The 24,847-nt window shown below is 45.0% G+C and overlaps 2 protein-coding genes across 5 annotated transcripts in view; one reads left to right on the top strand and one right to left on the bottom strand.

Moving 5' to 3' along the window:
• Positions 1-886: 886 nt before the first annotated feature.
• On the bottom strand, positions 887-18,143 carry dio1 (iodothyronine deiodinase 1). Its single transcript, XM_070887222.1, has 4 exons — positions 17,418-18,143; positions 9,611-9,754; positions 3,484-3,683; positions 887-1,479 (listed from the first exon to the last, which is right to left on the bottom strand). Exons 1-4 carry the CDS (start codon positions 17,746-17,748, stop codon positions 1,414-1,416), a joined length of 741 nt encoding a protein of 246 aa, XP_070743323.1. The 5' UTR covers positions 17,749-18,143; the 3' UTR covers positions 887-1,413.
• Positions 17,813-24,847, top strand: part of yipf1 (Yip1 domain family, member 1) — a 34,741-nt gene continuing 27,706 nt past the window's right edge. Inside the window, exons 1-2 of one of the 4 annotated variants that reach the window (XR_011594084.1) lie at positions 17,813-17,944; positions 20,995-21,075. Coding sequence is in view for 3 of the 4 variants with exons in the window: in XM_070887218.1 (XP_070743319.1) it covers positions 21,045-21,075 (31 nt within the window). In the remaining variant the exon portion in view is untranslated. Of the gene's footprint in view, positions 17,945-18,027; positions 18,093-18,184; positions 18,854-20,994; positions 21,076-24,847 lie in introns of those variants that run through there. The other 3 variants (XM_070887218.1, XM_070887220.1, XM_070887219.1) reach the window with 3 other exon arrangements.

Genomic DNA, 24,847 nt, shown 5'->3' with positions numbered 1-24,847 from the left:
AGACTATTATCTGAATGGTGACAGATTAGGAAAAGGGGAGGTGCAAAGAGACCTGGGTGTCATGGTACATCAGTCATTGAAGGTTGGCATGCAGGTGCAGCAGGCGGTTAAGAAAGCAAATGGCATGTTGGCCTTCATAGCAAGGGGATTTGAGTACAGGGGCAGGGAGGTGTTGCTACAGTTGTACAGGGCATTGGTGAGGCCACACCTGGAGTATTGTGTACAGTTTTGGTCTCCTAACCTGAGGAAGGACATTCTTGCTATTGAGGGAGTGCAGCGAAGGTTCACCAGACTGATTCCCGGGATGGCGGGACTGACCTATCAAGAAAGACTGGATCAACTGGGCTTGTATTCACTGGAGTTCAGAAGAATGAGAGGGGACCTCATAGAAACATTTAAAATTCTGACGGGGTTAGACAGGTTAGATGCAGGAAGAATGTTCCCAATGTTGGGAAAGTCCAGAACCAGAGGTCACAGTCTAAGGATAAGGGGTAAGCCATTTAGGACCGAGATGCGGAGGAACTTTTTCACCGAGAATTGTGAAGCTATGGAATTCTCTACCACAGAAAAGTTGTTGAGGCCAGTTTGTTGGGTATATTCAAAAGGGAGTTAGATGTGGCCCTTACGGCTAAAGAGATCAAGAGGGTATGGAGAGAAGGCAGGAGTGGGGTACTGAAACTGCATTAGCATATTGAAAGGTGGTGCAGGCTCGAAAGGCCCAATGGCCTGCTCCTGCACCTATTTTCTACGTTTCTAAGAACATAAGAAATAGGAACAGGATTGGCCATACGGCCCCTCGAGCCTGCTCCGCCATTCAATAAGATCATGGCTGTACTGATCATGGACTCAGCTCCACTTCCCCACCCGCTCCCCATAACCCCTTATCATTTAAGAAACTGAATAAATTTAAGACAGAAATGGACAATGTCCCAGCTTCCACAGCTCTGAGGCAGCGAATTCCACAGATTTACAACCCTCACAGAAGAAATTTCTCATCTCTGTTTTAAATGGGTGGCCCCTTATTCTAAGATCATGCCCTCTAGTTCAAGGCTCCCCCATCAGTGGAAATATACTTGAGGTTTGCATTAGAACTTGCAGGGATCTATGAATCTTGTTCATTTTGGAATAATTTTGTCTTTTTCATCAGGTTTTATGTTAGTATTTTAAATAAAGAATGGTTAGTGACTTAGCACAATTTTCATTTATTTTTTGAAACATAAAATAAACATCAAAGTTGTTTTTTTTCCATATTCAAATTATCAGATCCCAGTCACAGCAATTTAAAACTGAGAAAATCATCATCAATATGGAAAAGAAAACTTCTTTGATTTGTTCATATTTGAGTGTCTATGAAAGTTTCCTCTCCAGATTGCACCAGTGATTCCTGATGTAGTGGTTCTGCCACTTAGTGGTTTAACTTAGATTTTGCAAAACTAATCGTACTTCTTCTGGTTTATAACCCCAAGGTCCTCTTCCACCCTGAAAAACAAAACGAAAACAATGTTATATGGATGCATTAAACACGCTGCTTTGTTTCTTCATCTCTCTGTCAAAGATTGATGATTCGTTGGCCTGTCTTGACCTTCCTTTATTAGCCGAGGCATAGAATATAAGAGTAGGAAGGTTATGCTTGAACTGTGTAAAACACTAGTTAGGCCACAGCTAGTGTACTGTGTACAGTTCTGGTCACCACATTACAGGAAATATGTGATTGCACTGGAGAGGGTACAGAGGAGATTTACGAGGATGTTGCCAGGACTGGAGAATTTTAGCAATGAATGGATAGATTGGATAGGCTGGGGTTGTTTTCTGGGGGTTGAGGGGGGAGACTTAAATGAGGTGTATAAAATTATGAGGGGTCTAGATAGAGTGGATAGGAAGGACCTCTTTCCCTCAGCAGAGAGGTCAGTAACCAGGATCCATAGATTTAAAGTAATTGGTAGAAGGGTTAGAGGGGAGTTGAGGAGAACTGTTTTCACCCAGAGGGTGGTGGGGGTCTGGAACTCGCTGCCTGAAAAGGTGGTAGGGGCAGAAACCCTCATCACATAAAAAGTTCTTGGATATGTACTTGAAGTGCCTTAACCTACAGGGCTATGGACCAAGAGCTGGAACGTGGGATCAGGCTGGGTAGCTCTTTTTTGGCCAGCATTGACATGATTGGCCACTTCTGTGCCATAAATTTCTATGATTCTTGTCTGTGACTCAACAAATTTGAGGGACTTTACTCTCCTCTCCCAGAACAAATACCTACCCTTATTCTACCTTTCTCATCCATGACATTGTACCGATGGTGATCATCCTGCTGCATCCACAATCTGTCCCCAGTATATAACACTAAATAAAATACTCCTGGTTTTATTTTGTTTCTATAAGCCTATATGTTCCCTTTTATGATAAATATTAACGATTAATATTAACAATATACTCAGTTAGTTGGTGCGGTCAGTCCTAATATAGTAAATAGAACATCTTGCGTTGAGTGAACACAGCTAATTTTATGGATTCCACTGACCTACATACTGTGTATAAGCCAGTTCTTCAGAGAGGCTTTAAGAACCAGCTTTCCTTTGTCACTTGGGTCGGTAGTTTTATTTAAACCGTATAGTTAATTAGGCCGATTGTGCTGCTAAACTTGGATCGAAGGTCAAACTCCCAGCTTTTATTCAAAGTTTTATAATAAAACTTCTGTACATCGAGTCCGCCATCTATGTTGTGACTGAGCTGATTTTCTATTTAGCTGCTGGTTAAGTGTCATGTTTTCTACTTGATTTTTTTCTACTTTCATTATTCACCAAATATACAAAATCTTCCCCTCATTTCAATTTTCTCTCCAGTCACAAAACACTAAATTCTACCCAACTCCAAATAATGCCTCCACAGATTACATTCCTAGCATAACAAACATTTAAAAGCTTCAATAATTAAGAAAGTTAAATCACAAATTTACCTATCCCATCTTCTCATCATTCCAACAACTTTTGTCTACATAGCTCCACATCCCTAGCAGGCCTCATGATTATCCCTGACTATTCATAGTAATCTAACTCAATTGGTCTGAATAGCTGATACTTGATTCAAGTAAATTTCCAAAGAACGGCCCTGCCTCCAGCTATTTTTTACTGAGGGTATGGAGTTTGCCAAATAATAAAAATAATTAAAGTTACAAGCATTTTTTGAAAAGCGTGGCTGAGGAAAAGAGATAGAAAAAACATCGTACGGCAACAAGCTAGACAGGAGTACAATTGTACAGCAATCAAATCATAACAGCTTTGGACTGGATTATTAGAGGGCTGTTGACATCTATGGAATTGTAACCCAGCAGGCAGGAATTGACTCCTTCGGGAAAAAAGGGGTGCTCCATGGCTTGGGCAGAAACAAAATATTAACTCAAAATCTAGTAGTGAAACTATTAAATAAATGGGCATTGGTTTTATTGTGAGGATGGACTTAAAGTAATCTTTGAATGTCAAAGTACTCAGTTACCTTGTAAATAATTTTGTCATTGAGCACCACATATAGTCTCTCTGGCATAGCTCCATATTTGGCACCAGTCACATTATCCATAGTGTCCACTACCACTGGGCAGGGTGGCTCCTCATTTAGCAACAGCTTTGCCGCATTGAAACGATCACATAATGTTTGATGTAGTTTGATATCCATGTTGTTTCTGAAAGCCCAGCCATCTGGAACAAATAACAAAATTAAGCAAATATTGTAAAGATTGCACAATAACTATGTCATTTTGCTGTATATGGAAAACTGAGGTGATTTCTCAACTTGGGAATAAGTAGAACCAGTCAAACTTGACAGAAACCAAAACACTCCAAACTCCATTTATGTACAGAAGAAAGCCCAACAGGTGAATTTTAATTTGGTAAACGGCTAAATGCATAGTGCAGGACACCACCAGAATTGGTAAATGTAGGAGAGAAGATAAAGCAAACAAGACAGTAGTGATTAAGGGACACCAAGCTTGGTTTTATATTTCTTCCCTTAGTAAAGGACGTTAACTCCTTCACTAGCATACAGTACCAGGGATAGCAGCCACACTCAAATACCTTGTCCAAGTGGCCATTATTTGTTTGTGAGCCACAAGATATGTCTGCAGGCTAGCTGACTGTGGAGGATACTACAACTGAACCCAATCTTGTCTTCACCTGGTTCCATGCACATGCACTTCCATAAAGCAGTCACTGTATAATGATCAGGAGAGGGAACCATGGCTAATTTTCCCTTTCTGTAATGCCATGGTGCTACAGCCAATTATAGTCCCCGTACTGCTACCTCAGCTAATCAACCACAGACCTGCTCTCTGATTTTAAAAGCTTAGTATAATTAAAAGTAGGGGGCAATACAATAAGTTCTTATTTCAATACGGAGAAGGAAGAATATATTTTAGCATAGAATAGTTGGTGTAACTGGTGGAGGAAAGGCTCAACTTAAAATTTTTTCAGAAATGCCTGTACTAGCTACCCAAATACTAGTATTTTTCATTTCAATTTAATCCGAGGGTTCAAATATTGGGAGAGGCCATGTAGTGGCTGAGTTTGTACTGTCCTCCTAAGATCTGATTCATTGCAAAAATGTAATAGACCAAGGTATTCCATGATCCAAGGAACCAGGATCATGGTGTATTTAATCATTGTGCCTGCTCTTTACACAGAGACCATGGTCCAGAATTTAAAGAAGGGTAACTTTGAAGGTATGAGGCATGAATTGGCTAGGATAGATTGGTAAACGATACTTAAGGGGTTGACAGTGGATGGGCAATGGCAGACATTTAGAGACCGCATGGATGAACTACAACAATTGTACATCCCTGTCTGGCGTAAAAATAAAAAAGGGAAGGTAGCTCAACTGTGACTATCAAGGGAAATCAGGGATAGTATTAAAGCCAAGGAAGTGGCATACAAATTGGCCAGAAATAGCAGCGAACCTGGCGACTGGGAGAAATTTAGAACTCAGCAGAGGAGGACAAAGGGTTTGATTAGGGCAGGGAAAATAGAGTATGGCAGGAAGCTTGCAGGGAACATTAAAATGGAGTGCAAAAGCTTCTATAGATATGTAAAGAGAAAAAGGTCAGTAAAGACAAACGTAGGTCCCCTGCAGTCAGAATCAGGGGGAAGTCATAACGGGGAACACAGAAATGGCAGATCAATTGAACAAGTACTTTGGTTCGGTATTCACTAAGGAGGACACAAACAACCTTCCGGATACAAAAGGGGTCAGAGGGTCTAGTAAAAAGGAGGAACTGAGGGAAATCCTTATTAGTCGGGAAACTGTGACGGGGAAATTGATGGGATTGAAGGTCGATAAATCCCCAGGGCCTGATGGTCTGCATCCCAGAGTACTTAAGGAGGTGGCCTTGGAAATAGCGGATGCATTGACAGTCATTTTCCAACATTCCATAGACTCTGGATCAGTTCTTATGGAGTGGAGGGTAGCCAATGTAACCCCACTTTTTAAAAAAGGAGGGAGAGAGAAAACGGAATTATAGACCGGTCAGCCTGACATCGGTAGTGGGTAAAATGATGGAATCAATTATTAAGGATGTCATAGCAGCGCATTTGGAAAGAGGTGACATGATAGGTCCAAGTCAGCATGGATTTGTGAAAGGGAAATCATGCTTGACAAATCTTCTGGAATTTTTTGAGGATGTTTCCAGTAGAGTGGACAAGGGAGAACCAGTTGATGTGGTGTATTTGGACTTCCAGAAGGCTTTCGACAAGGTCCCACACAAGAGATTAATGTGCAAAGTTAAAACACATGGGATTGGGGGTAGTGTGCTGACGTGGATTGAGAACTGGTTGTCAGACAGGAAGCAAAGAGTAGGAGTAAATGGGTACTTTTCAGAATGGCAGGCAGTGACTAGTGGGGTACCGCAAGGTTCTGTGCTGGGGCCCCAGCTGTTTACATTGTACATTAATGACTTAGTCGAGGGGATTAAATGTAGTATCTCCAAATTTGTGGATGACACTAAGTTGGGTGGCAGTGTGAGCTGCGAGGAGGATGCTATGAGGCTGCAGAGTGACTTGGATAGGTTAGATGATTGGGCAAATGCATGGCAGATGAAGTAAAAATGTGGATAAATGTGAGGTTATCCACTTTGGTGGTAAAAAGAGAGACAGACTATTATCTGAATGGTGACAGATTAGGAAAAGGGGAGGTGCAATGAGACCTGGGTGTCATGGTACATCAGTCATTGAAGGTTGGCATGCAGGTACAGCAGGCGGTTAAGAAAGCAAATGGCATGTTGGCCTTCATAGCGAGGGGATTTGAGTACAGGGGCAGGGAGATGTTACTACAGTTGTACAGGGCCTTGGTGAGGCCACACTTGGCGTATTGTGTACAGTTTTGGTCTCCTAACTTGAGGAAGGACATTCTTGCTATTGAGGGAGTGCAGTGAAGGTTCACCAGACTGATTCCCGGGATGGCGGGACTGACATATCAAGAAAGACTGGATCAACTGGGCTTGTATTCACTGGAGTTCTGAAGAATGAGAGGGGATCGCATAGATACGTTTAAAATTCTGACGGGTTTAGACAAGTTAGATACAGGAAGAATGTTCCCAATGTTGGGGAAGTCCAGAACCAGGGGTCACAAACTAAGGATAAGGGGTAAGCCATTTAGGACCGAGATGAGAAGAAACCTCTTCACCCAGAGAGTGGTGAATCTGTGGAATTCTCTACCACAGAATGTTGTTGAGGGCAATTCACTAAATATATTCAAAAAGGAGTTAGATGTAGTCCTTACTACTGGGGGAACAAGGGTTATGGCGAGAAAGCAGGAATGGGGTACTAAAGTTGCATGTTCAGCCATGAACTCATTGAATGGTGGTGCAGGCTCGAAGAGCCGAATGGCCTACTCCTGCACCTATTTTCTATGTTTCTATGTCTAAATCATATTCTTAACTAAACTGCCTCTGCATCATCATAAGAATTAGTTTGGCTCAGTGGTAGCACTCTCACCTCTAGGTCAGAAGGTTTTTGGGTTCAAGATCCACTCCAGGAACTGAGCACCTAATTTAGGCTGACATTTCGGTGAAGTGCTGAAAGAGTGCTGCACTGTCGGAGATGCTGTCTTTCGGATGGGACATTAAGCTGAGACCCTGCCTGCCTGCCTGTTCAGGTAAAATATCCCATGGGACTATTCGAAGAAGAGTAGGGAGTTCCATTGGTATCCTGGCCTACATTTATCCCTCAACCAAATACCACCAAAACAGATCAACTGCTCATTCATCTTAGTGCCATGTGTGTACAAATTGGCTGTTGTGTTTACCTAACTAACATTGACTATAATTCAAAAAGTAATTTAGGGCGACCTGAAGATGTGAAAAGCGCTATGTAAATGGTCGTTCTTTCTTAACACGTTTTATATATATTGGGATACATATTTTGAGGTTATGGTAAAACTTCTAGAAGTACATTAATGAAAAAGAGGCAGGGACTGGAAAGTTGTGGCAGTTTCAAAAGTTATCAGTTCTTTTATGACAGAAGGGACTAAAGGCAAATAAATCCCCTAGACCTGATGGCTTGCATCCTAGGGTCTTAAGAGAAGTAGCGGCAGGGATTATGGATGCATTAGTTGTAATTTACCAAAATTCCCTGGATTCCGGGGAGGTCCCAGCAGTTTGGAAAACTGCAAATGTAACGCCCCTGTTTAAAAAAGGAGGCAGACAAAAAGCAGGAAACTATAGCCCAGTTAGCCTAACATCTGTGGTTGGGAAAATGTTGGAGTCCATTATTAAAGAAGCAGTAGCAGGACATTTGGTAAAGCAAAATTCGGTCAGGCAGAGTCAGCATGGATTTATGAAGGGGAAGTCACGTTTGACAAATTTGCTTGTTCTTTGAAGATGTAATGAACAGGGTGGATAAAGGGGAACCAGTGGATGTGGTGTATTTGGACTTCCAGAAGGTGCCACATAAAAGGTTACTGCACAAGATAAAAGTTCAGGGGGTTGGGGGTAATATGTTATCATGGATAGAGGATTGACTAACTAACAGAAAACAGAGAGTTGGGATAAATGGTTCATTCTCTTGTTGGCAACCAGAAACTAGTGGGGTTCCGTAGGGATCAGTGCTGGGACTCCAACTATTTACAATCTATATTAACGACTTGGAAGAAGGGACTGAGTGTAACGTAGCCAAGTTTGCTGACGATACAAAGATGGGAGGAAAAGCAATGTGTGAGGACAGAAAAAATCTTCAAAAGGCCATAGACAGGCTAAGTGTAAACATTTGACAGATGGAGTATAATGCTGGAAAGTGTGAGGTCATGCACTTTGGCAGAAAAAATCAAAGAGCAAGTTATTATTTAATTGCAAAGTGCCGCAGTACAGCGGGACCTGGGGGTACTTGTATATGAAACACAAAAGGATAGTATGCAGGTACAGCAAGTGATCAGGAAGGCCAATGGTATCTTAGCCTTTATTGCAAAGGGATGGAGTATAAAAGCAGGGAAGTCTTGCTACAGCTATATAAAGTGTTGGTGAGGCCACACCTGGAATACTGCATGCAGTTTTGGTTTCCATATTTAAGAAAGAGTGTACTTGCTTTGGAGGCAGCTCAGAGAAGGTTCACTAGGTTGATTACAGGGATGAGGGGGTTGACTTATGAGGAAAGGTTGAGTAGGTTGGGCCTCTACTCATTGGAATTCAGAAGAATGAGGTGTGATCTTATCGAAACGATTATGAGGGGGCTTGACAAGGTGGATGCAGAGAGGATGTTTCCACTGATGGGGGAGACTAGAACTAGAGGGCATGATCTTAGAATAAGGGACCGCCCATTTAAAACAGATGAGAAATTTCTTCCCTCGGAGGGTTGTAAATCTGTGAAATTTGATGCCTCAGAGAGTTGTGGAAGCTGGGACATTGAATAAATTTAAGCCAGAAATAGACAGTTTCTTAAACGATAAGGGGATAAGGGATTATGGGGAGCGGGCAGGGAAGTGGAGCCGAGTCCATGATCAGATCGTCCATGATCTTATTAAATGGCGGAGCAGGCTTGAGGGGCTGTATGGCCTACTCTTGCTCCTATTTTTTATGTTTTTGTGTTCTTAAAAGGGGACAAAAAATAAGAGGCTTTAATTACACATATCAATAGTGTAGACATATTGGATGAGATCCCTTCCCCTTTACATCCAGTGATCCTCCCCCACCCCCCTCTCTCTATTCTTCCTTCAAGACAGACTCATGGTGGAGTGCTTGCTTTCATAGTCGGCAGCTCCCCTCTGGTACTTCGCCCAACTGACATCACTTCATGACTGCGCCTAAACAGCAAGTGTTAGGTATTCAACCAAAAAGGGAATCACAGCTAATCTTACAGATCTAACATCAGTACATATTTGCAATTTTCAACTTGGTTCACTGGCTAGTAGGGGAATCTACAGGATTTCTCTTCTCCTTAGCTAACTGAAAGGCACTGACCAGCTCCAGCTTGGATCAGTCTGGGGATGGGACCTGTGACCTTCCTAGCATATATACACTCAGTACCATATTGAGCAAGGTATCTACCACCAAACTTTCGGTACACGTTGAAGATACTGTTTTAAAACAGTGAGATGAAGATTAGCAAACTCAAAATGCTCTTTGTTGCTGGGAATCTTTTTGTACCTGTGGCATGAGCCTCCTGAATGTAAACAACGAGGAAATTGGCTACAGAAGTGAAGTCTTTGACAAGCTGTTTGAACTCATCAAACTTGAAAAGAAATGGGGGTCAGGAGCAGCTTCCGAAATTCAATACCAGTGGTCTGTTATCTAGAGAAGAAAAATGTCAATCTATGAGTGTTAGAGCAGTCCGCATACAACACTTAAACATACATTGCCTGCCAAACCAAATCCCATAAACTGTATACCATGAAAATAATGCATGTTAAGACAGTGCAACTGAAGAACAATAAAAGGGACATTTTTTCCTCTACTTTTTATTTAAAGAATTTTGTCAATGTGATTTACAATAATTGACAATGGAACCAGAGGGGAGATACGGATTTTTTTTTTAAACCCAGCAAATTGTCATGATCTGGAATGCATTGCCTGAAAGGGTGGTGGTAGTAGATTCATTAGTAATTTTTAAATGGAATGATTATTTTCAAGTTTTTTGTGTGTCCTTCTGCACATGCGTGCCAATGACTCTGCCTGTCCCCACCCCCACCGGCACATGCGCAGACTCCTCAAACCCGAAATTGGAAGTCGGGCCTGTATCGTGAGAAGCCCGGCTGCCGACCATGTTGCTTTACTGAGAAGCCCGGAGCTGCTGTGCTGTTGAAGACCTTGGGATGCGGGGGGTGGGGAACTTGGGATGCGGGGGGATTTGGGAAGGGGGGGGGGGGGGGGGGGGGGAGTTGGGATGCGGGGGTCGGAGGAACTTGGAATGGCGGATGAAGTGGGAACTTGGGATGGCGGATGGGGTGGGAGCGGGATGGTGGATGAACTTGGGCTGGCGGATGGGGCGGGAACTTGGACGGAGTCAGCAGTCAGAATGGCTCGAATTACACTTTGCAGTGTCACAGATTATGTCTGCAAGGCGGTTCTCATTACACACTCCAGAGAAACTGCTGGGTGTATCTTATCCTCCAAGGGGACCAATCAGCAATCAGGTCATGTGATCAAGGGAACCCAAACAGAGCATTTTTCTGTTGCAAATAAACATGTCCATTTTTAAAAGGGAATTGTATGTGTCATGTATCCTACATGGTTACAGTGTGCACTATCACAAGGTGTGCCATCAGAGAGCACAGCAGTGGGAGACTTGCAGGTTACCTGTACAGGTGTGCCTGGCCTTGTATAAAAGGCAGGCCATCATATGTGATCCTCACTCTGGAGTTATCAATAAAGGACTACGGTCACTACAGTTCAAGTACAACGCATTGTCTCGTGGAGTCATTATCAGAGCATCTAAAGACATAACAATTGGCGACGAGATTACGGACCTTTCCGCGAAAATGGCTACCCTTGGTACATTGCAGCAGTTCGCCGACGGTGATGATTGGGACGCCTTTATGGAGGGGCTCGGTCATTTCTTCACAGCAAACGACCTGGCCGGCGACAACCCGGCCACACTGGCTGATAAGCGCAGAGCTATCCTGCTAATCAGTTGTGGGCCCACTGTCTATGGCCTCGTCAGGGATTTGCTGGCACCAGCGAAGACAACGACCAAGATGTACGAGGAGCTCGTAACGCTGATCCAAGAGCAACTCAAGCCCAAGGAGAGCATCCTCACAGCCAGACACCGGCTATACACCCACTGATGGCCCAAAGGCCAGGAAATCGTGAAATATGCTGCAGACCTCAGGAGGTTGGCGGCACCGTGTGATTTCGGCAACCACTTCACCGAAGCGCTGCGGGACATTTTTGTCATTGGAATCGGCCATGAGGGCCTTCTTCATAAGCTACTGTCTGCAGATACCACAGTCACACTGCAGAAGGCAATCTCTGTGAGCCAGGCATTCAGGACCTCGACCTGCGACTCTCGGCAGATGACTCTTCCTCAGGTCTCAAATCCGGCAAGTACTTTGCACAGAGTGGCGCCTTTTCGAGGCTGGACTGTAGAACGCGATCCCTCTCAGGGAAGAGAGAATAGGTCCCCGAGTCTCTTAACTTTTAGAGTCCGCCGATGGGGGGATAATCGAGTAGTTCCATGCTGGCGTTGTGGAGGGAATCACAGGGCTCACCAGTGCCATTTTAAAGACTGTGTGTAAAGGCTGCAGCACAAAAGGCCACCTCCAGCGAATGTGTGAGAAATATGACTCACCGTGTTAATGAAGAATCTGCAGATGGCCATGAATCCAGCACAGATTCTGAAATGATAGGCAGAGAGGCAGCTCAGCCCCACGATGAGGTATATAGCATGTTTACCTACACCACCAAGTGTTCCCCATTGAGGATGGAAGTCGAGATAGCTGGCGTTCCAGTCTTCATGGAAGTGAACACGGGGGCGAGCCAGTCAGTAATGAATCAAGCCTTTACATAGAAAATAGGTGCAGGAGTAGGCCATTCGGCCCTTTGAGCCTGCACCACCATTCAATATGATCATGGCTGATCATGCAACTTCAATACCCCATTCCTGCTTTCTCTATATACCCCTTGATCCCTTTAGCCGTCAGGGCCACATCTAACTCCCTTTTGAATATATCTAACGAACTGGCCTCAACAACTTTCTGTGGTAGAGAATTCTGAGAGTGAAGAAGTTTCTCCTCATCTCGGTCCTAAATGGCTTACCCCTTATCCTTAGACTGTGACCCCTGGTTTTGGACTTCCCCAACATCGGGAACATTCTTCCTGCATCTAACCTGTCCAATCCCGTCAGAATTTTATATGGTTCTATGAGATCCCCTCTCATTCTTCTAAATTCCAGTGAATATAAGCCTAGTTGATCCAGTCTTTCTTCATATGGCAGTCCTGCCATCCCAGGAATCAGTCTGGTGAACCTTCGCTGCACTCCCTCAATAGCAAGAATGTCCTTCCTCAGATTAGGAGACCAAAACTGTACACAATATTCAAGGTGTAGCCTCACCATCATCATAGGCGGTCCCTCGAACGAGGATGATTTGCTTCCACGAGAGTTCACAGATGTTTCAATGAAGGACCCGATGTTCCAGTCCTGAACTCCAATTGAGGGGGTGGAAGATGCCTGTGCGTGGGTTTTTTTAACGTGTGGTGACCGTTGCACACCAGCCACTACACGGGCTTGACAGAGCTAGCCTTTATCCAGTGGCAAGGATTAACCAGGACGACTGGAGACCTGCTCTGCTGCACGGACCTAGTACGCACACATATCGCAGTGTGAGCTGGCCCGTGCTGCCCTGGGCCCTCGGCACTTCTGGACCCTGTACACTCATTCGCCGCACCTCCGCCACAATGTTCCAGGGCCCGGCGCTCCAGCTCTATTTATAGCCCCGTCAATGCTAATTATATACGAAAGAGGGCTCTGATAAGCAGCATAGACAATTACAGATAAATTCAGCATGGCCCAGGCAAACTGTGGCATGCAAGCTTTTATTACAAAAAGCTTGGGAGTACAAGAGTAAAGCAGTCCTATTGCAATTGTGAGATCACACTTTGAGTACTGTGTACAGTTTTGGTCTCCTGTCCCAAGGAAGGATGTACTTGCCTTAGAGGGAGTGCAACGAAGGTTCACCAGACTGATTCCTGGGATTGAGGGGCAGGGGGTGGGGGCGGTGGAGATTGTCCCATAAGGAAAAATTGAACAGATTTGGCCTATATTCTCTAGAATTTAGAAGAATGAGAGATGAGCTAATTGAAACATATAAAATTCTTACAGGGCAGATGTTTCCCCTGGCTGGGGAGTCTAGAACTAGGGATCAGTCTCAGAATAAGGGGTCGGCCATTTAGGACTTAGATGAAGAGAAATTTCTTCACTCAGAGGGTTGTGGAATTCTCTACGCCAGTGGATGCTCAGTCATTGAGTCCTCACCAAGGCCCTGTACAACTGCAGTAAGACCTCCCTGCTCCTATACTCAAATCCTCTCGCTATGAAAGCCAACATGCCATTTGCCTTCTTCACCGCATGCTGCTTCTGCATGTCTACTTTCAATGACTGATGTACCATGACACCCAGGTCTCGTTACACCTCCCCTTTTCCTAATCTGCTGCCATTCAGATAATATTCTGCCTTCCTGTTTTTGCCACCAAAGTGAATAACCTCACATTTATCTGCATTATACTGCATCTGCCAGGCATTTGCCCACTTCCCTAACCTGTCCAAGTCACCCTGCAGCCTCTTAGCATCCTCCTCACAGCTCACACTGCCAGCCAGCTTGGTGTCATCTGCAAACTTGGAGATATTACATTCAATTCCTTCATCTAAATCATTAATGTATATTGTAAATAGTTGGGGTCCCAGCACTGAACCTTGCGGTACCCCACTAGTCACTGCCTGCCATTCTGAAAAAGACCCGATTATTCCTACTCTTTGCTTCCTGTCTGCCAACCAGTTCTTTATCCACATCAATACATTACCCCCAATACAATGTGCTTTAATTTTGCACACTAATCTCTTGTGTGGTACCTTGTCAAAAACCTTTTGAAAGTCCAAATACACCACATCCACTGGTTCTTCCTTGTCCACTCTACTAGTCAAAAGATTCTAGAAAATTTGTCAAGCACGATTTCCCTTTCATAAATCCATGCTGCCTGCTTTCCAAATGCGCTGCTATTACATCTTTAATAATTGATTACAACATTTTCCCCGCTACTGATGTTAGGCTAACTGGTCTATAATTCCCTGTTTTCTCTCTCCCTCCTTTTTTAAAAAGATGAGGTTACATTAGTTACCCTCCAATCCATAGGAACTGAACCAGAGTCTATAGAATGTTGGAAAATGACCACCAATGCATCCACTATTTCTAGGGCCACTTCCTTAAGTACTCTGGGATGCAGACTATCGGCCTTCAATCCCATCAATTTTCCTAATATGATTTGCTGACTAATAAGGATTTCTTTCAGTTCCTCCTTCTCGTTAGACCCTCGGTCCCCTAGTATTTCCGGAAGGTTATTTGTGTCTTCCTTCGTGAAGACAGGACCAAAGTATTTGTTCAATTGGTCTGCCATTTCTTTGTTCCCCATTATAAATTCACATGATTCTAACTGCAAGGGACCTATATTTGTCTTCACTAATCTTTTTCTCTTCACATATCTATGGAAGCTTTTGCAGTCAGTTTTTATGTTCCCTGCAAGCTTACTCTCATACTCTATTTTCCCCCTCCTAATTAAACCCTTTGTCCTCCTTTGCTGAATTCTAAATTTCTCAGTCCTCAGGTTTGCTGCTTTTTCTGGCCAATTTATATGCCTCTTCCTTTGAGAGGCTATGGGACAATCAAGCTGAATGACCCAAGTTGGTCCCGGTTCAGGCAAAGCTGCACACCTACAGCGATGAACTTATCCCAGTCATTGGTAGTGCGGATGTAAAGGTACTCCATGATGGCGCGGTGCACAAGTTACCTCTGTGGATTGTTGCAGGTGATAGACCAACGCTACTCGGAAGAAGGTGGGTGAAGAAGATCCATTGGAAGTGGGAAGACTTCACCCCTCCAGCGATCGACGTCCTCCGAACTCGGAGGCAAAGCAAGCCCAGCACCAGAGAGCAGACCAGCACAGCACGACTGCGTGGAGATGATCTAACTGAGACAACCCGAACGCACCTTCTAGGCTCCAGTGACAGGACTTCGGAGGAAGAAAATCGGATCCAAAGGCGACTTCCTAGCCTCGGTGGCAGAACCCGGGGAGAAGAGGATCACTGCAGTCAACATCGTGGATGGAGGAAAGATGCCGCCCAAACCACGAGATGGCTAAAGAAAAAGATGGCCGTGGCCAGACCATGAGGTGCAGCGCTGATGGAGCAACACGTGGCACAAAAACGGAGAAGAGGATTGGGGTAAAGAAAGCAAGGCTCTCTTAAAGGGATAGTTTCACATTTTCAAACAATGTAAGAGCAACTGTGAGTTAAATGTAAAATGTGCAATTGATGATCAGAGTTGCGTACCGGCAATAAGCAAAAAATGGGCAAGCGATCGCGATCGGAGCTACAGGGTAGTTACAATGAGTAATGAAACGATGTGCGATACAGGACTTCAACTGCACTCAGTCAATGCAGTGGGCAGACACCCATCGGGAGCACACAGGTCCAGCGAGCTACCCAACGTAGTAGCCTGCATCCCTGGGACCAGAGTTATGCACCAAGAAGTGTGGCCACAAGCAGCCAATACATACGAGCTGCAGAGCAAGCGATCTCAGGAGGGCAATGGCACCGGTATCGATACCCTGCCCCTGATCGGCTCCACCTCTCAGGCACCCGATGACACCAACTGCCATGAGCCTGAAAGAGCAAACTTTGCCAAGACGCAGCCCCCAGACCCCATCACCACCAAGACCATACCCGGGAACAAAAGGTCATCTGCAACAGTTCTCCAGGACCGGGACCAACCAGGATCCCAAACCAAACGACGACCAGACAAGCGAGTCAGCAGTTCCTTGTGCACTGCTAGACGACAGCTCCTCCGGGAGCAGCAGTGACCCAGGGCGCAAAGAAAGGACAGGGAGGTCACAGGCATCTGTGAACCTGCCCGACGCTAGGAGCTACGGCAACAGCCCTGAGAGCAGGCAACTTGAGCCAACTGGGTTCCCACTGCCAGCACTGGGCACCGCGCCGCCACAAGACTGCCTGGACACCATCCAGCAGTCCTGGAACTAGCTTGTCCTTGCGCACCGGTTACCGATCCCTTGTATGAATCGAGAATGTATCTCACCAGTCGAATATACTTGCCTCACAACTGAACCACAAATATAATGCTGTTAATGCAAATTTTTTTTTCTGGACTTGAATGTATCTGTATGTAATGAGCCTCCGACAATCTATATGTGGGGGGGGGGGGGGGGGGAGATAATGGAGTGGTCATGGACACACAAACAGAAACCATCAGCACTCTACTGCCAATGAAACACCAACCACTCACCCAAGATAGAAACGACCTGCCAAGGGTCAACCAGATAGAGCTAAGCCCAGAGCACAGTCAATGCAGAGGCGATTTGCACTAAAGGCTTGGGGGAAGAGTGATGTCATGTATCCTACATGGTTACTGTGTGCACTATCACAAGGTGTGCTCCCAGAGGGCACAGCAGTGAGAGACTTGCAGGTTACCTGTACAGGTGTGCCTGGCCTAGTAATAAAAGGCAGGCCACCATGTGTAATCCTCACTCTGGAATTATCAATAAAGGAATAAGGTCACTAGAGTTCAAGTACAACTCATGGAGTCATTATCAGAGCATCTAAAGACATAACCATATGCTTGAAAATTTAAAAATCAGGGCTGTGGGGAAAGAGCAGGATTAATATAGCTCTTTCAAATAGCTGATACAGACATGCTCCCTTAGTGCATAGAAACATAGGGGAAAAAAAGTAAAAAAAAAAAATAAATACACTGTGGTACAAAATTCAGCATTGCATGCTTGATTGTATCTCACTCACTGGCGTTAAGCAGTCTGTTTATAAGTGCTGTACCCAGTTTGTGGGTGTATTTGCCTGAAATACATTGGAGAATTATTGCAGTTAACAGATAAAATTATAGAAATCAGCAGCACTTCGTTGCATAATATACAGAAGCTAGATTGGAGCACACTTACACAAGTTATTTATGTTGAGTCCACACAAGATTGAATTTACTGTTAAATATGCTGCCTCGGCTAACTCGGTACAGATCTTTCCCAGCAACTTTGTGGACCATTCCCACAATCATGTGCTTTTACCATCGAGGGATCCAGTTATATTTTTAACCCACAGATTACACATAATAGGTACAATGCATTTGCTTAACTCCAAAAACCACATAACCTTGAACATGTTATTGTTTTCAGAAAAATTCACATCGTTACCGCGTGCCTTTAATGCTAAGGCTATTCATACCTTTCAAAAAATCAAGTACTTTATGCTCTTTATTCTCCAAATCAATGATTCGTGTATTGGGAGCAGATGAACCCATAAAAGCTTCATCTCCACAATTCATTCGGAGGTGATTAAACACGGCCTTCAGAAAGCGCAAACTGAAAAATGTTGGTCCCCAGTCTTCATATTTGAACTTTGGATTTTGAGTCATGGTGATTTTCAGCCCAGCTTTTAGCATGAACTTCTTCACGGTTTCAGGAAAGAGAAGGATCATAATTTTGCCTATTACTGTCTGCACACAAATACAAACTAGAAGGACCAGAGTCTCCAAGTACACAAACAATTTCCCCATGTCAGCGAAAGACAACTTGCAACCGTGTTCAGCGAAGTTATGCAACACACTCAATTATTTACATTTTAGTTGCGATCGAAACGACATCATTTCCGTGGGACCTAATTCAGCGGAAGCGCTGGCTGGAATTTCAGATCGTCAAAATTAAATTAATGCAGATCAATCAAAGCGTTGAGCATCATACCAAATATAACTGGTGAGTAAAAATGTAGAGTCCAAAAAAAATAATTGTGTCGTTGGCAAAGTCAAAAACAATGCAAAAAGAAAATTAACTGGATCAGTAACGTGTGCGGCACCGTCAAGCTGACCGAGTGCAGGGAGCGCTGCTCAGTGCAACACTGAAGGTCGGGCGTTATAATCTGTCCCCCCCTCACCCGGCCTGCTTCCCCGGATCCCCCCCTCACCCGGCCTGCTTCCCCGAGCCCCTCCCTCACCCGGCCTGCTTCCCCGGACCCCTACCCTCACCCGGCCTGCTCACCCGGGCCCCTACCCTCACTCGGCCTGCTTCCCCGGGCCCCTACCCTCACCCGGCCTGCTCACCCGGGCCCCTACCCTCACTCGGCCTGCTTCCCCGGATCCCCCCCTCACCTGGCCTGCTTCCCCGGGCCCCTACCCTCACTCGGCCTGCTTCCCCGGACCCCTACCCTCACCCGGCCTGCTCACCCGGATCCCTCTTCACCCGGCCTGCTTCCCCGGGCCCCTACCCTCATCCGGCCTGCTTCCCCGGGCCCCTACCCTCACCCGGATCCCTCTTCACCCGGCCTGCTTCCCCGGGCCCCTCCCTTCACCCGGCCTGCTTCCCCGGGCCCCTCCCTCACCCGGATCCCTCCTTCACCCGGCCTGCTTCCCCGGGCCCCTCCCTCACCCGGATCCCTCCCTCACCCGGCCTGCTTCCCCGGGCCCCTCCCTCACCCGGCCTGCTTCCCCGGGCCCCACCCTCACCCGGCCTGCTTCCCCGGGCCCCTCCCTCACCCGGCCTGCTTCCCCAGGTTCGCAGCTCACGGGTGGGTAATCGGCGGATCGCGAGCTGGCGGGTTTCATCCGCGTCAGCTGGATATAAACATGGGCCGCTGCCCGGCAGGAGCGGTTTTCAGCCCAGGCCCAGGTGAGGGAGGCCTGAGCATAGCTCCGTCTCCATGCCAACGGAGCAGAACTTGTCCTTTTCCATAGGGTGGGCTTTAATGGCCACAATGGTAACCCCTCCCCTCCAACAGCTCCTTGACTGTATGGTCCTTGTGTACAGGCTGGCGGTTAGTGGTTGCCCCAGGATAAGGAGGCCATTAACAGTCAGTCAAATTCACTCTCTGATCATTCAAATGGGAATTAATAAGATGGTCCCGCAAGGAGATGGGGATGACAACTTGCATTGTCTGCGATTGCAAAAAGGCTCCACTGCGTTCACTGTAGTCATGTTGGTTGATCGTCTCTGTGCCACCTGTAGTCATGGCTCAAGTAGTTTGACTATGGTTGCCGTATAATGAGCGAAGATATAAGAGATCATGGCTTGATACTACTTTGTACTTCATTCGTTATACAGCCTCCAATTGAAGGGTGATTGTGACGTCATCAGGTGCATAGCACCCCGTTTCTGCCCCGGATCTGATATTCACTCCCGCCCCTGTAGCATCGCCGGGTGTCACCTCAGCTGGCCACTTGGGGAGCAATATTTAAAGGCTATCGTGGTCAGATACAAGATACAGTGCGAGCTGGTGCAGGAGGGCAACGGCAGCGAAGAGTGACATCAGCAAGGTCTAGGTCATAGATTGGAGCGTGGGCAGGTGCAGCGAGGTCAGGGCGAAGGAGCTGAGAGACTGTGGAGGGATGTGATCGGGGTCCAGGAGAGGCATGAGTTCGGGGCCAGGGGCCCAGAGGCAGCACGGGCCAGCCCGCACTGGGTCCGTGCAGCAGAGCAGGTCTCCAGTTGTCTTGGGTAATCCTTGCCACTGAACCAAGACCTAGCTCTGTCAAGCCCGTGTAGTGGCTGGTGTGCACCGGCCACCACACGTTAAAAAAATCCACGCACAGGCATGTTCCACCCTTGAGGATGTAGTTCGGGTTCTTCTTTCGAAACACCTATGAACTCATCCTTTTTTTTGGCGTGGAAGCAAGTCATCCTCGTTTCGAGGGACTGCCTATGATGATGATGAGTTTGGCAAATGGGTAAAATTCCTAACCATCAAATCAAGTTGCTTGGCATTCATGATAGGTTCTCTTGTGGAAGACTAATGGAGTCTTCCTGTTACAAGAGTAACAACATCAGAAGCAGGCAGATATTAGCCACACGAATTTCCCATAAACAATTTTGACCACTTGTAGTTAACTGGTTTACTAGGCTGAATGTCTTATTTCCATAGGTTTTGTCTGGTAAAAATTTAGGCTTTACCTCGAGATCCTACAATTATTCTGTCATTGCCGTAGTACCAACCAAAGTTCAAAAAGCCCGGCAAAATTATTCAGCTTAGATTCGGTAGATACAGGTGGCTGTTTATATTGAATTATTTTATTTTTGCCAATTTTCTCTCCTCTCGAGAGCATTGACTCCTTTGCCAGGGTACCGTTCTACTGGTGCTGCTTGCACTCCATATTCAAGTGATCGCTCTTCATGCATGAGCCTGGACAGTGAGTTTTGGCAGGCTATTTGACAGTGAAGGCATCACAGCTGAGCTGAATTGAGTCCTCATCTAATGCCTCACACATGTGCAGTTCCAGCAAGGGTCACTAGTTTAAGGATAAGAAGTGGAACTCTGGCATTTTGCTTTCGGGGTGCTGAAGTAAATAATAGCATCCCTCTGCTGCCCAGCTAAAATGAGTTAACTTGACACAGACCAGGATTAGAACCTGTGATTTTTCTGATCTGTATGGCTCAGCCTTAATCGTCATTGGAGGACCCAATACTGAAAATCATCTGCAAATGATGTGTTGTGTGCTTAACTATAGTACAAGTCTGTTTAATCCAATGGGACCGCAATGTAATGCATTCTTTATAAGACGTCCGGAACAGCTAAAAAGAATTTTAGCTCGGGAACAGTATATTAAAATGTGAACCTATGTTCAATTTATGTAACAGATCATTTATAAATTAACGTTTGTGATGTTTCTTTTGGATACTTTTATATATTATTACTTGGGATATTTTATATCAGGAAATATTTCTTGCTTTGTATTAAGGAGAAGTTTTATAGTAGTCTGAGTGAGGTGTTATCTCTTACTGGGCTGAAACTTTACATGACTATTTTTATTTTGCAGAGACGAAAGATCTTTTTGTTGATTATTTGATAGTTCCAACAATCAAATAAATGGCAGCTGCAGATGATTTACAATTTCAAGGTAATTTAACTTGAGATGTTTTTGAATGCAGTGACATTTGTTTCTTTATTTTATCACCTCACAATAACTAAGTCCTCTTGTTCAAATCATATTTAGTTATCTTCTGAAGCTATTTATATAATTTGCCTCAATGGCTTTCCTTCATACATCTGTTATCCATCATGGGAAACAGTTAAAACTTCTCAATTAATGGAGAGTGCTGTACACTGAACAATTCCAAACATGTTCTATTATTATATATATAGAAACATAGAAAATAGATGCAGGAGTAGGCCATTCGGCCCTTCGAGCCTGCACCGCCATTCAATGAGTTCATGGCTGAACATGCAACTTCAGTACCCCATTCCTGCTTTCTCGCCATACCCCTTGATCCCCCTAGTAGTAAGGACTACATCTAACTCCTTTTTAAATATATTTAGTGAATTGGCCTCAACAGCTTTCTGTGGTAGAGAATTCCACAGGTTCACCACTCTGGGTGAAGAAGTTTCTCCTCATCTCGGTCCTAAATGGCATTCCCCTTATCCTTAGACTGTGACCCCTGGTTCTAGACTTCCCCAACATTGGGAACATTCTTCCTGCATCTAACCTGTCTAAACCCGTCAGAATTTTAAATGTTTCTATGAGATCCCCTCTCATTCTTCTGAACTCCAGTGAATACAAGCCCAGTTGGTCCAGCCTTTCTTCATATGTCAGTCCCGCCATCCCGGGAATCAGTCTGGTGAACCTTCGCCGCACTCCCTCAATAGCAAGAACGTCCTTCCTAAAGTTAGGAGACCAAAACTGTACACAATACTCCAGGTGTGGCCTCACCAAGGTCCTGTACAACTGTAGTAACACCTCCCTGCCACTGTACTCAAATTCCCTCGCTTTGAAGGCCAACATGCCATTTGCTTTCTTAACCGCCTGCTGCACCTGCATGCCGACCTTCAATGACTGATGTACCATGACACCCAGGTCTCATTGCACCTCCCCTTTTCCTAATCTGTCACCATTCAGATAATAGTCTGTCTCTCTGTTTTTACCACCAAAGTGGATAACCTCACATTTTTACTTCATCTGCCATGCATTTGCCCAATCACCTAACCTATCCAAGTCACTCTGTAGCCTCATAGCATCCTCCTCGCAGCTCACACTGCCACCCAACTTAGTGTCATCCACAAATTTGGAGATACTACATTTAATCCCCTCGACTAAGTCATTAATGTACAATATAAACAGCTGGGGCCCCAGCACAGAACCTTGCGGTACCCCACTAGTCACTGCCTGCCATTCTGAAAAGTACCCATTTACTCCTACTCTTTGCTTCCTGTCTGACAACCAGTTCTCAATCCACGTCAGCACACTACCCCCAATCCCATGTGCTTTAACTTTGCACATTAATCTCTTGTGTGGGACCTTGTCGAAAGCCTTCTGGAAGTCCAAATACACCACATCAACTGGTTCTTCCTTGTCCACTCTACTGGAAACATCCTCAAAAAATTCCAGAAGATTTGTCAAGCATGATTTCCCTTTCACAAATCCATGCTGACTTGGACCTATCGTGTCACCTCTTTCCAAATGCGCTGCTATGACATTCTTAATAATTGATTCCATCATTTTACCCACTACCGATGTCAGGCTGACCGGTCTATAATTCCCTGTTTTCTCTCTCCCTCCTTTTTTAAAAAGTGGGGTTACATTGGCTACCCTCCACTCCATAAGAACTGATCCAGAGTCGATGGAATGTTGGAAAATGACTGTCAATGCATCCGCTATTTCCAAGGCCACCTCCTTAAGTACTCTGGGATGCAGACCATCAGGCCCTGGGGATTTATCGACCTTCAATCCCATCAATTTCCCCAACACAGTTTCCCGACTAATAAGGATTTCCCTCAGTTCCTCCTTTTTACTAGACCCTCTGACCCCTTTTATATCCGGAAGGTTGTTTGTGTCCTCCTTAGTGAATACTGAACCAAAGTACTTGTTCAATTGGTCTGCCATTTCTTTGTTCCCAGTTATGACTTCCCCTGATTCTGACTGCAGGGGACCTACGTTTGTCTTTACTAACCTTTTTCTCTTTACATATCTATCGAAGCTTTTGCAGTCCATTTTAATGTTCCCTGCAAGCTTCCTCTCGTACTCTATATTCCCTGCCCTAATCAAGCCCTTTGTCCTCCTCTGCTGAGTTCTAAATTTCTCCCAGTCCCCGGGTTCGCTGCTATTTTTGGCCAATTTGTATGCCACTTCCTTGGCTTTAATACTATCCCTGATTTCCCTTGATAGCCACGGTTGAGCCACCTTCCCTTTTTTATTTTTATGCCAGACAGGGATGTACAATTGTTGTAGGTCTCTAAATGTCTGCCATTGCCCATCCACTGTCAACCCCTTAAGTATCATTCGCCTTTCTATCCTAGCCAATTCACGCCTCATACCTTCAAAGTTACCCGTCTTTAAGTTTTGGATCATGGTCTCTGACTTAACTGTTTCATTCTCCATCCTAATGTAGAATTCCACCATATTCTGGTCACTCTTCCCCAAGGGGCCTTGCACAATGAGATTGCTAATTAATCCTCTCTCATTACACAACACCCAGTCTAAGATGGCCTCCCCCCTAGTTGGTTCCTCGACATATTGGTCTAGAAAACCATCCCTTATGCACTCCAGGAAATCCTCCTCCACCGTATTGTTTCCAGTTTGGTTAGCCCAATCTATATGCATATTAAAGTCACCCATGATAACTGCTGCACCTTTATTGCATGCACCCCTAATTCCCTGTTTGATGCCCTCCCCAACATCACTACTACTGTTTGGAGGTCTGTACACAACTCCCACTAGCGTTTTCTGCCCTTTGATATTCTGTAGGTCCACCTATAACGATTCCACATCATCCAAGCTAATATCTTTCCTTACAATTGCATTAATTTCCTCTTTAACCAGCAACGCCACCCCACCTCCTTTTCCTTTCTGTCTATCCTTCCTAAATGTTGAATACCCTTGTATGTTGAGTTCCCAGCCTTGGTCACCCTGGAGCCATGTCTCTGTGATGCCAACCGCATCGTATCCATTAACTGCTATCTGCACTGTTAATTCGTCCACCTTATTCCGAATACTCCTCGCATTGAGGCACAGAGCCTTCAGGCTTGCATTTTTAACACGCTTTGACCCTTTAGAATTTTGCTGCAAAGTGGACCTTTTTGTTTTTTGCCTTGGGTTCCTCCGCCCTCCACTTTTACTCATCTCCTTTCTGTCTTTTCCTTCTGTCTCCATTTTGTTTCCCTCTGTCTCCCTGCATTGGTTCCCATCCCCCTGCCATATTAGTTTAACTCCTCTCCAACAGCACAAGCAAATACTCCTCCGAGGACATATATATCTTCCTCTGCACAAACTTTACTTCATTATCACAATTTTGCCAGTAATGCTTTCTATGTCAACATTTATAATATAAACTTGTACATAAATATTTCTAATAGGGAAAGCAATGAAAGATATGCAAAACTTTTTAATCATGTGAAAAAACCTATCTGCCTGTGATGCTGTAGTTGCAGGCTTCCTACCACGGGTGGTGTGAGTCCTCTAGATCCATCTGCCATTTTTATTTTCTTCACCTGATATTCTTTTTTTTACTGTTTATTGCTATGTTTAAGACATGATTTTTAGATTATTCACCCAATAATCAGGGCAGGTGGGACTCGCTTGCCCATTTTTTGGGTACTTGCCCGCTTCAGTTGTGCTACCTGATTTCAGGCCATAATCTAATTGCCCTCCAATCTGCCTGTTTTTTTCCCCATCTAAT

This window comes from Pristiophorus japonicus, chromosome 8 (genome assembly GCF_044704955.1).
Source record: "Pristiophorus japonicus isolate sPriJap1 chromosome 8, sPriJap1.hap1, whole genome shotgun sequence".
Lineage (NCBI taxonomy): Eukaryota > Metazoa > Chordata > Chondrichthyes > Pristiophoridae > Pristiophorus > Pristiophorus japonicus.
The sequence above is the reverse complement of the archived record's forward strand: the minus strand, read 5'-3'. Positions and strand labels throughout refer to the sequence as shown.